This window comes from Thunnus maccoyii, chromosome 22 (genome assembly GCF_910596095.1).
Source record: "Thunnus maccoyii chromosome 22, fThuMac1.1, whole genome shotgun sequence".
Taxonomy (NCBI): Eukaryota; Metazoa; Chordata; class Actinopteri; order Scombriformes; family Scombridae; genus Thunnus; species Thunnus maccoyii.
Window position 1 is genome coordinate 8,948,618 of NC_056554.1, and position 11,968 is coordinate 8,960,585.

Here is an 11,968-nt window from a genome sequence, read left to right on the forward strand (position 1 = left end):
AAGTAACAAAAGAGGTTGAATGAAAGTTGAATTAATTAGAGTCCACTTTGATATCATGTATGAATATAAATATATTTTGAACAATGATAATGAACACAGCATACAGCAAAGAGGTTTTAACCTTGGCCAGGTTTATTTAAAGAAACTGAGATTTTAAATGCTAATTAGGTGAATATTGAAGTGGAACAAATATAAAGATACTGTATTAAATGATTGATAATGAAGAGTGGAGAGTGAAAGGGGTCGTGGCCTCTTCTCCACTCTCACACACTCTCAGGCAACAATTAAATGAGCTACAACATCTTTTAATAATGATCATTTGTGTTCTTCTTTTTTTATTAGGCTAATAATTACAATTCAGCTCTTGGAATGGAGAAGACCTTTCCCAGTTGCTGTTTCAAGTAAAGTGGTTTAATAAGCACTGCAGGGTTTTAATTTCTTATAAAAAACAAAATATGCCTCATAATTATTTGGCCTGTCTGTATTCAATTTGTCATATAAATTTAAATGTCCACAACAATGTAAAAAACTGGAGGAGGTGTTATCTTGCTTTCAGGAGAATATAAAACTATTTCATGACTGCATTTCAATACTTTACTGAAAAAGAATGAGCACTAAAACCATAGTTAATGATCTTAAAGCATTCCCAGTTTTACTTTTTTATATGTTTCTGTACAACCTAGCAAAAATCTCACAAGAAATGCAGCAACCAGAGAGGCTGATTGTATATGTTTTGCTGAGGGATTTATCTTGGCACACACTGTACGATTTTTATGAAATTACAATATAAACAGTATTGCCTTTGCATAAGAGAAGTTTATTTGGTCTGTGTAGAGTTGTAAAGTCTGAAAGAGGTCTATTTGAGCCAGAGAAGATGCTCCATTTAGAAATTAATGACTCAATACAGGACAGGATGTACACTGGGCCTCTGTTCACAACGCAATGGCATTTAATTCATGGAATGCTTCTTGTTCTATTCATGGGTGTTTATTCTAAAGAATTTCATGCATCACATCTCTTTACCAAAGTCATATTTTGGCACAGATTTCCAATCAGTCCACTCAGAATAGTTTTATCAATGCAAGGGGCCATTGTCATGAAGGTGATTTCACCCAGGCAACGACCTACTTCCAGTGGCTCGCCATAAAAGGTCAAAAGTGAGACAACGCCCACTTGTCAGATGCCAGAGAAATCCATATTGGAAGCCAGCAGCAGTGCATTCGTCATGGAGGAGTTGTCAGATCCAAATGTTTCAGAGACAACATCCGAAGGTCATACACCAGCCAGATAAACACTGTAGTGGCACTTAAATAACACACCGACCATTCTACCACTAATAGCATAGCAACATCTCAAAATATCAGTATTTTTTAGGAATACACTGATGTTAAACATGTGCATCATGTGTCTGGTGGGGCTATTTTGTTTCATTGAGCAGCAGTCGTAATGTTTTATTTTCATCCGCATGCTACTAAAACTAATGCATCTTACTCAGGTGAATATAATCTGATCAAGGAGTGCTCCCTGTCATATAAAAAAGCAAAAGTGGACATAAAAACATATTTGAGGCTCTAACATGGCAAACAAAATTAGACACTGTGTACTTGGAAAAGCACCACCTGAACATCACACTCTGTTGCGTTCAGGATGCATCTATGATCACATGCCAATTTGAAATCATGTGCTCAGAAACACTTAAAGTCTGTATTTAGAGGATGGTCACACAAATATAAAGTTGTTATGAAAGCATGATTCAAAGTACTGAAATTACACCTGGTAGTGTAATGAGATAAAACACTCTGAGTGACCAGAAAAAGAGAAACCTTCACAGACTGTAATGCAATAAATTACATCAGCACAATAATATATACTACCCCTGAAAATGTATAATGTATATCATTGTTTTCAATATTATTTATGTGGTCACTTTTGAGGCTACTTGTCTTGTTCTTGCATTAGACTACATTCTACTGAAAGGTCTTTCTTAACATTTTTGGCCCTGTCCCTGCATATATGTAAATTAAGTGGATGAAATAATAGAAGCTCATTTCAGTATAATGTAGTCTAATTAAACACCAACACATAGTGCAGCCTTAAAATATCATAGAACTGAAGAAATAAATAATATAGCCTTAATAAAAACTGAATATTTTATTTAATGTAATCATTATTTCATGGCTATTTTGTTGTATTCCATTAAATTATACAGGTGTTTCTATTTTTCTAGACAGCTAGGAAGCCATGACTGTAAACAAATACTAGAATTGAGATAACGCTTTTTATATCTTCTGTCTTTAAGCCTATGTTAACTCGTGTCAGATTGCCCACAGTGCTCTGTGAAAGCGCTGTTTGGCAACATATGTTGCCAGCTCCAGCCATGGTAAGAGGCAAGTGTTTGAAAGATTTGAATTTCAATACCCAGGGATCACGAGATGAAACTTCAGTAAAGAGCAAACAGCGATCTCCTGTTTACCAACCAGAGTATATAATGAGTCCAGCTTTCTCTGAATGGAGATCTCCTTCTGGGAGTCAGTGTTTTGATTTGTCACTGTGGCTCATTACCACTGTTAAGTAATCATACCTGACACAAAGTGACATATGGCCAAATTGAGTTTCTGATATTTCAAATGTTAATGTTACTGTTTTAGGTAATAACATGACCTATCATATGGCACCTCTATCAGGCAGAATCTTACATTTTATCCCCCATATTTTTGTTTTCTGGTGCAAAATGAACATTACAGCCTTGCAGAGCCACTGGAGTAGCAATAAAATCAGTCTACATATTGCCAAATGGGAATAGTGAATGAGTAAACAAATATCTATTTATATCCAGTGTACTACTTACTATAGATACGTTATATAAGATAGATGTCTAAAAGTAAGTTGCACAAAAACAGCCAATTTTGATGAGAGTGCATGGGAATATTTTGTATGCAAAGATGACACTCAGGAGACAGATAAACATATGTGGATCATGGAATAACCCCCAGTCCCAGTGTGACATGCATGCACTCTTTATCCAAGTTCATCAGATTTCCATCTTCCCAGAAAGAGGCTGTTCTGTGGGTCAGTAGGAAATGTGGAACTGAGCCCAGGCCATCTCCTGGGAACAAACAGTCCTATCCAATAGCACAGACTCCCCACTGGGATAGAGAGGCGACTCAAAGCTGGTAAACATCTGTAGCTCTTCATGGCTAGATGCTGTGTAGGCATTGTGGGCATGTTTGTGATCGGTCTAATCAGTGTGATTGGCTCTGCAGCTATGGGGCGAAGGAACGCCCTCTAACCATTTCACAACATACGGTTCTGTCATTGAAACCCACACTGTGCGCGGGTTTAGATGAATCACGTTGACACTGAGGATCTCAAGTACCACCAATAGATTCATGGGCTTCAGTGAATGAGCTGCCAAGCCTGTACAGTGCAGCTGAGATTCTTTTGGTTGCAGTAGCGTGAAAAGGCCTTCAGTACTTTTCCATGAGAGGCCATATTAATTGGTGTGTCCCACAGTATGAGCATTTGCAGACTGCTCTGTTTCTTTGGACATGCAGCATAAACCAAGAATGTAATACACTTTAAATGTCACATTTTAAAGGAACTTACTGACAAAAATCAAGGCTGAGTGGTCTGATAAAATTCAACAGTTGACAGAGGCCTTAGTGGGATTTGGCGTAGTTTTCAATACATTTTCACCAAGTTCTCTCATCTTGCTACTTAGATATTCAAATTGAAACATTGGACTAAAACCTCAGGGAGATTGGTTACTTAATAACAAGTCTACAGCCATGCCAACAGCTCTGTGAGGCTATAATTAGACACAGCAGTGCTTTGAACTAAATGCTAATGTCAGTATGCTAACATGTTCACAACAACGATGCTAACATGCTGATGCTAAGCAGGTACAACTTTTGACCATGTTCACCATCTAGTGTTTTAGCATGCTAACATTGGCTAATTAGCTCTAAACTCACAGTACAGCAGAGGCCACTAGTGGACTCGGTGCCCCCGGGGCAAAAATATACCACAAAAGTGCCCTCTAAGGTGCCCCCACAGTATAACGTGCCCTCTAAGGTGCCCACACAGTATGATAAAGTGCCCTCTAAGATGCCCCCACAGTATGATAAAATTCCCTCTGAGGTGCCCACACAAAGGAGAAAACATACCAAAGTTTTGTAATGATTGTCTAGTTATGGGTAAATCAGGACGAAATGCCTTATAGAAGACCTCTATATGTGACAATCTGGAATGAAGCGCCCTCATGGTGCCCCTTCAGTGGAAGAAAATAGTGCCTTGTAAAGAACCCCCAAAAATGAGAATATATGATGTGCCCTTTAAATGAAGAGGATGTAATGCAGTATATGATCCCGCTGTAATGGGGTGAGCTGGAGGTACTGTATGGTTGCCCTTCTAGTGAACAAAAAAAAAAAAAAAGGAAAAAGTGACATTTAGGGTTCCCCTTAGTCTAACATACTGAAGTGCACATTTGGGTGCCCTTTCAATGAAAAAGGTGCCCTATAGGGTGCACTGTATGGGAGAAAAACATTGTGAAGTGGGGGCCCATTGAATGCATCAGGTGCCCTTTGTGTTTTTTTGTCACTGCCCCTGAGACAGCCTGAGTCCGCCATTGGCAGAGGCTATGGGAACGTCTGTAGTTTTGTGGGTATTTGGTCATAAACCAAAGCATTGGGCAAATTAAACATTTGACCTAATGATGGTGCTACAGTATGATGGTAGATGAAAAGCTAACCACTAAAAGCGTCACAATTCACTCCTGAAGGGAACGTGAGTGGTCTATCAAATCTCATGGCTATAAATCCAATAGTCATTGAGACATTTCACTCAAAACCTCAACCTCATGTTGGCACCACATGAAATGTCAGGGGATCACCAAAGTCATAAACTAGATATTTTGGCATAAATACAGTTTGCTACCTGGAATCAGTTCAGTTTTTTAAGCTTGAAAATAGTCAGTGAGTCTCCACAGATAGATTTTCAGAGCATTGTATACTTTTATGGGCTCAACAATGCAAACTAGTGTTGCTGACCCACATTAGCACAGCAAGGGAAAGGGATCAGGCGAGGTTAGAGTAAGACGCCGAGTAAATGATCACTGGTGCTTTGTCCCCTCACAATGACTGTGATGCATCTTGCACAAGATCATGTGCTTCCGTCATTAACCTACTGTGACCAAGTCAGCCTGTTCTCTTGTTTGTGCATGAGAGACGTGACTGTATAATTGGCAAAACATTTACGCAATCAACATAAAATAGTCCACCATTATGTCAGAAGCCTACTTTAGCCTCAAACTGTGCAATTACAAAGATGAGAGGCTGAATCGGAGGAACAAGTATTGAGTTTAAATGCGACTTCTACAAATGTCCCACACAAGTGTCAAAATTTTTAATTCATCTGACCCTCATTTGTCTGGCCCACAAACACCAGCCCTCAAAATCACTATGGAGACACCTCCATTAAAGACAGTGAGAGAAATGTCACACAAACTCTGCAGATTCACACAACAAGCAGCTGATGTGCTTATATAAACAGGCACAGCACTTGTCCAAAAGCTGCTTCTTCCGCAGTATAAACCTCTGTGCAATCTTGACCTGACAAAAAAAAGGAAGTTTCTAAGCTCTAACAAGACCAGTGGAAGGGGAAGAGATCACTAAAACAATACTTTTAAGAGTAAGGACTAGTACCAAGAGTAGTAACTGAATCATTCTTGATTGAATCAGTGATTTATATATATTCAAGTTTGGTCATTTCTTTGAATTAGTTACACCCAAAACCAAACATTATGATGCCTATAGTCTTTTTTTGCAGTGACTGCTGTTGGCTTTTACGAAGCTTGGCTAAAAATTCTTTGCTATACTAGTCAGTATCAAGCATAAACACATACACCACATTCTTGTAGAGATCTTGTTGTGCCTTTTGTCCGCTTTAAAAAGCCTGCATTGTGCCACTGCTGTCTGCCCACTCCAGGCTTCATCATGGCTCCAGAATATGCACAGTAATGTTCTGTGACCGCTGAACAAACTAAATTATTCAGAGATTAGTCATTAAATACAATATGTATATGAATCAGTCTACAAATGTAAAGTAAGGTTGAAGTATTTTATTGTCTGATAGACAAGAACAAGTTTCTTTCAATAGAGTTCAAATGGCATAAAAAAAAAAAAAAGTTTGCAAACTGTAGGGAATTCACCAAAAACAACATTACTTGCTGGACCTCCAGTAATTTCTTTGCACCTCCCGGTTATCAAATGACATAAAAACAGATATAAGCTTTCACATTTGAGTGATCCATCCTTTTATTAATCTATAAAGGCTCTGCACTGACAATGCGCGTCTGGGGGTGAGGGGTATAAAAATAAAAATGCAATAAAAAACATTGACACTAAAACGTACACATAGCTGTGATCTGAGTGGGGGAAAAAAAAAAAAAAAAAAAATTACTATGACATTTAAGGCATCCATATTCCCTCAGTGTGAGAGACCCACACCATGACAGCAGCATCTACACAAGACATTCAGTGGCTTAAATATCCGCAGCCCTAAATACAGCATAACACAACTAGCTACATATGGCCCCCAAAGACTGCCTAAATTTCAGTCTCTTATTCAAGCCTAGGTGTGTTTACTGTTGCTGAACACATTCAATGTATCTGGAAACACGCAGATGCATCAACAAAGTGGCTAGTGACAAAGTGTACACAAAGGTGTACCCACGGTATGCATGTCCCTCTCAAACATGAACATAGTTTTACATTCATTTGCAAAAATGTACAATTTAAAAGTGTTTGAACAACAAATGCTCTCGTTAGAAAACAAACAAAAAAAACATCCAGAATATTACAATTTTGCTGATAAAAAAAATGCACTTTTAGAAACACAGAAGCCAAACCAGAACTATCAGGCTCATTTATGCATAAGCTTTCAACTTTTATATCCCAAGTCTCAAACAGAGTCACTCAGGAACTGACTGGCTGCTATTAGATGAACTGACAAACTGTATTACAAAAACACTGTAGAAAATGTGACACCAGTCAAGTGTCATTTACATTTGGGCAGAAGTGCGTTTACCCACAGGAAACCAGATATCCCACTAATCCCTCCCAAAGTTCAGCACTCCTCTACCACGGTACCAGCCGAGGAGGAGTACAGTTTTTTCTTTACAAGTCGGAAACCTGGACTCAGTTTAAGTACTTGTCTGAAAGTCGGGGCGAAGCAGGTTCCCATAAAAAGGAAGTCCCGCAGGCTGGGCCAGGCGGTGCCATCCTGCTTGAACACAAGTGTCAGCTCAAATGTGGGCACCACACTGGCGTCGTACACGATGCGCTCCAGCCGCTTGCAGCCCTTGTCCAGCTCCAGGTGGACGTAGAGGACACAGCCACGCAGGCCGCAGGGCTCGCAAGACGCCAGCCGCAGCACTTCCCGAGCTATCCTCCGCGTGAGCTTCTCGGGTACCAGTACAGAGGAGCAGTGCAGCGTTGTCTTCTTGGCTCGTGACAGGCAGTTCTCAAACATCTTGGCCAGCTGTTGACAAGTTCTGTCTTCAGTGACATCTGCACTCCTCTGGGGCTCAGCCAAGCAGTGATCCCAGAAATCCAGTTCTGGGGAAAATAAAGAAAATTGAACACTTGGGAATCAATTGTAGCTTTCTTATTTAACATCCAAATAGTGCGGAGCAATAAATGGCCATTTCAAGATGGTAGCATGCACAAATCACATCCAGGTTTGCTCTTAAGATTTGACCAGTCTAAAATTGCCAATGGATGAGAGACTGTGGGAATTCATAACTCCCTTCTGGTTGCAATTTCTGGATATTTTTAAAAAACAAAAACAAAGAACAAACAAAAAAAAACAAACATTTATATAAACATCACAGTAGGATTGCTAAACTGTCCAAAACCTTAAGATGGGAATCAAACCAATCTAAACACAGGGTTTACATAACAACAAGTCAGCGGTTGACTGCAAAAAGATGGTTTTGCAGCCTGCTATTGTACGCAGGCTGCTGTTGTGCAGGCAGACTGAAGGGATGACTTCATCCTCTGTTGCCTCCCCCCCACCCCCCTCCACTGCTGCAGCCATGCACCACACAGGGATAAACAAGCACACAACTGGAAGTATCCAGCAACTAGCAGTTTAGCAATAAAGACAAAAAACACACAGAGAAAGACCCGGTAAGCTTACCTTTCTCAATGCAAGCCTGGTCATATCTTCGCTCAAGCAAATCCGAGATGCATTCGCTGCTTTTGGTCTTTAATGTGCTTGTGGCAACCATGGTGACAGTCTTGATTTCACCAGGAGTGGGCTGTTTTCCTGTGGTTTTAGCAAAGCTGCCTGGAAAAAAATGATGTAGCGGCGTTAATGAAACAGTCGAAACGGGTTGTTTTTAGCTCATGAAGAGCCAGGTGGCTCATTAAGGTAATTACTTCACCATGTAAACGACTTAAACTGTGAAAATGTAGCACTTAATAACAGTCATTTCATGCCCGCCCCCGACAAAACAGAAGTTAACTACTCAGCTAGCTATATCATTTCTGGTCAATATTGAAATTACTTACCTTAAATATTATTTAGTGCAAAATAATTTAGGTTAGACGGTTTCTCATGAATAAATTCATACGCGCACGCCCTCTCTCTTTCTCTCCCACACTGACATACATACAGACACACGAAAACACACTGCACAAGGTAAAGTTCTGAGGAGTATTTATACCTTCCTCCTACTCAGCTGACCCGAGGGTTTGACCAATCAGAGCACGTCTTTCGACGAAGGCTCGAGCGTCTTCCTGATTGGCCGTGAAATAGCGTTCGAATTAAATAATTGACCAATACTTGTGGGAGGATACTTTGGTTGCTACGTGGACGGAGCAACAGGCCGGCTGTAGCCTGTGAGTTGAGTTTGCCTTGAAAAAGGGCTGAGTTATGATGAATCCACCTGAATCCTGCCCTTTGTCTGCACACGAGGGTTCACCCACCTGTTTCACAGGATGTAGGCAAATATCAGCTTTCTAGACATTTTTATTTGGAAAAATATTTAATATTAGTAAATATTACAAATATATTAGTGTCTTAATCAATTCCAATTTTCAAAACTGGGCACAAATGAAGCATTACATGAACTCAAATACTTTATTTCATTCAGAGAAAGTCTTGGTTTAACCTTTTTGTGGTGTAAGGGCCAAAGAAACATTTTTAACATTAGCTTATTCTTGATTAGAGTAAATTTTAAATTGAATACAACCATGCAGTTGAAATATAGGTGCACGAAGAGGAGTTCATACTCTAACACAAATTGTACCATCTACTATACAAATTTACACCAATGACTATATTTTATATCATTTAACAACTACAAGTCCCTTGAAGCTTTGACTGTATGCTAATGATGGTTTTAAATCTTTGTTTAAATGACGAGAATATTTGTTTAAATGTTACTATCCAGTACATTAATAGATAGCGTGTTTTTATCATATCTTACATCCCTCATGAATCTTTATAAAGGCAAATCCTTATCTTAAAAGCTGAAGCGTGGGTAGCATTTTCAGCACAATTAACACATGAAACATGAGGCAGAAGCATGAATATGGAGTCTTGTGGTTTGATCTGAAAAGCACTGGTTTCCAAAATTGTGTCCTGGGACCCTTGTGTGCCAAATCGAGAAGGTGTAGGGGTCTGCAGTAAAATGAAGCATTATTAGTGGTTGGCATATGTGAAAATATTCAAGAATAGCTGCTGAGAGAATGAAATTCTGGTGCCTTTCATCTACCACAGGCATGTAATTATCAGCACAAAGATCAGTATCTCAGATGGATGTCTAAAACAAATCAAAACAGACGTTTGTGGTCCTCTGCACGAGGAAGGGAGGAAGCCCAGGTTAACTGATCCAATATGTCTCATCTTACTGTATCGGTGTGTGTAGGCCTATCCATGTCTACATTTGGCAGATAAAACACTGACCACAGTTGTTTGGCTCATCAGTAGTTTATCCCCAATCAAACACGGTCTCAACAGAAATTTTCTCTCAGTAACTGGATCTGCAACCTCTTACCCCCAGCAGCTCTGCTGGCTGAGGGTAATGGAATCCAGTGGACGAGAGAGTGCTTTCCTCCAGTCACATGGGGAGAACTAGATATGCCTCAGAAAAAGTCACATGCTTTAGCTAGTGTTACTGCCTTTGTGGATGCAGGCATACTGTGTAAAGTGCTGGATAAGCAAGGCCTTTGTTTAAGTTCTGTGCAAAAGGCACTGATGTTAGCGCAGGATAATATTAAGCATTCAGGTCATTAAATGCATTTTATCACGGTGTGACAACAGATCAAGGTAATTTTAGCAGATTTAATGTCAAGAAAGGCGGCACTATCAGTCTCGAGGAAGAAAAAAATAGTTTCTAATCTAAGGCATGGACACCACAGTCCAGAAATGTGTAACATCAGCAGTCATTATGACAGTGTTTTAATGAGGTTTGAACCTAAATTTATGTTGATTCCACAGTTTCTGAGAAAGCAAAGCATGCAGACCTAGTAGCCTACATTTTATACTGTATCATAAAAACTTAACAAGCAGGGAGGCATATAAATAGTAAAATTATGCAGGTCAACCAATAAAGTGGAAAAATAATAGTAAGTGAAAAGTTTTCATATCCTGAACAAGTCTGTAGTTTTGAGTGTGAACTTCACTGGAATATTTAAACCTCAAATTCAACATGTATTTGCTGTACAATGGAATAAGGAAAAAAAAACATGGTGACTGAAACTTGTCTCACTAGTGCCCTGATTCTTATCTGTTGACGCCATCATACTTTGCAACAATGTGGGTTAACCAAGGAGCCTCAATGAAAATAAAGTAGCACTATGTGATATTACTGCAATGCCTACAGCTGACAGTAAAAACATATATACAGCAGCAGAATCAGGGCAATACAGTGATATATTTAGTGATGGGAACAACATTAATTCACACATAACCAATATTAACAAGTGAACTGAGATTCTTAAACCTAAAAATCTTACAGGAACCAGGTGGCATGTTACGCTAAGAAGATAATAAAAAAAACATTGTAATTGGTATACTTATCAATATATACTTATCAAGAGGATTTTGTTTAGTGATGAATGTAAATTACAATTAAGTTTGTTAACTTTGCTTTTTTCCTGAGTGTCCCTAAAGTTCAGAGTTCAGGGAGAAAGCCCTCTCTGAACTCATGCATGAAATAATACCCTGCAACTAAAAGCTCAGGAGACGTTCCGTGTTTACAGCAGCTGGGAGATCAATCCGTTTGTTGTTGTCAGTGCTAAGATGTCTCCCTGCGTCTCTGTTGCATTTTGCCGTTATATTATCTTTGCTTTTCCGTGTACTGCAACTTGTGTCTCTGTAACATTCTGCGCTCCAGTTATGCAGACCAGAGCTTGATGCAAATTTGTGATCTCTATTGAATTTCACCGGTAAAAAGAACTTCAAAATGGAAATCTTAAAACCTTTCCTTTGAGAGCTATCATGTTTCTTTGTGTAGCAAACATCTGGTGTACAAAGACTTTAAAAGAGTGAAGAGCAGGCTACAGTAATGTCAAGCACCTCTGCGTTTTGACCTTCACTCCCTGTTGGTAAGGCAACCAAAATCTACTTGTGAATTTGCTCCATGTGCCAGCTCTTGTTTCTCCGGATGAGGCAAAAAGATAAAACGTGTTGTGTTTCAGGTTACTAATCCATCGTAGTTCAAACGAACCCTCTGTTAAGAAGGCTGGTATGCCAGGCTGGCACCACTCTCTGCTCAGTAAAACGTGCTACCTCGCTCCCCCCATGAAATTTAACAACAGGAGTCTTTTTGCTGAGTTGCATTTCTCTGCCATGGGAGATAGATGGTTGCATGTGCAGGAGTATTCCTTGTGCATGCCAGAGGCTTGCTAGTCTTGCACATAGCTGACATGTCTTTAAATGAGGGAGTAAAGTCCTTCAA

At 39.5% G+C, this 11,968-nt stretch overlaps 1 protein-coding gene across 1 annotated transcript; it reads right to left on the bottom strand.

Moving 5' to 3' along the window:
• Positions 1-6,103: 6,103 nt before the first annotated feature.
• LOC121889237 (DNA damage-inducible transcript 4-like protein) lies at positions 6,104-8,709 on the bottom strand. Its single transcript, XM_042401048.1, has 3 exons — positions 8,574-8,709; positions 8,200-8,349; positions 6,104-7,616 (listed from the first exon to the last, which is right to left on the bottom strand). The coding sequence occupies exons 2-3, from the start codon at positions 8,288-8,290 to the stop codon at positions 7,126-7,128; spliced, it is 582 nt and encodes a 193-aa protein (XP_042256982.1). The 5' UTR covers positions 8,291-8,349; positions 8,574-8,709; the 3' UTR covers positions 6,104-7,125.
• Positions 8,710-11,968: the final 3,259 nt, after the last annotated feature.

Bases quoted from the DNA above. Each gene is read 5' to 3' on its own strand.
- LOC121889237 (XM_042401048.1), bottom strand. From the start codon at position 8,290: ATGGTTGCCACAAGCACATTAAAGACCAAAAGCAGCGAATGCATCTCG. The intron at 7,617-8,199 runs GTAAGCTTACCG...TATTTTCCCCAG, and splicing joins CCAGGCTTGCATTGAGAAAG to AACTGGATTTCTGGGATCAC.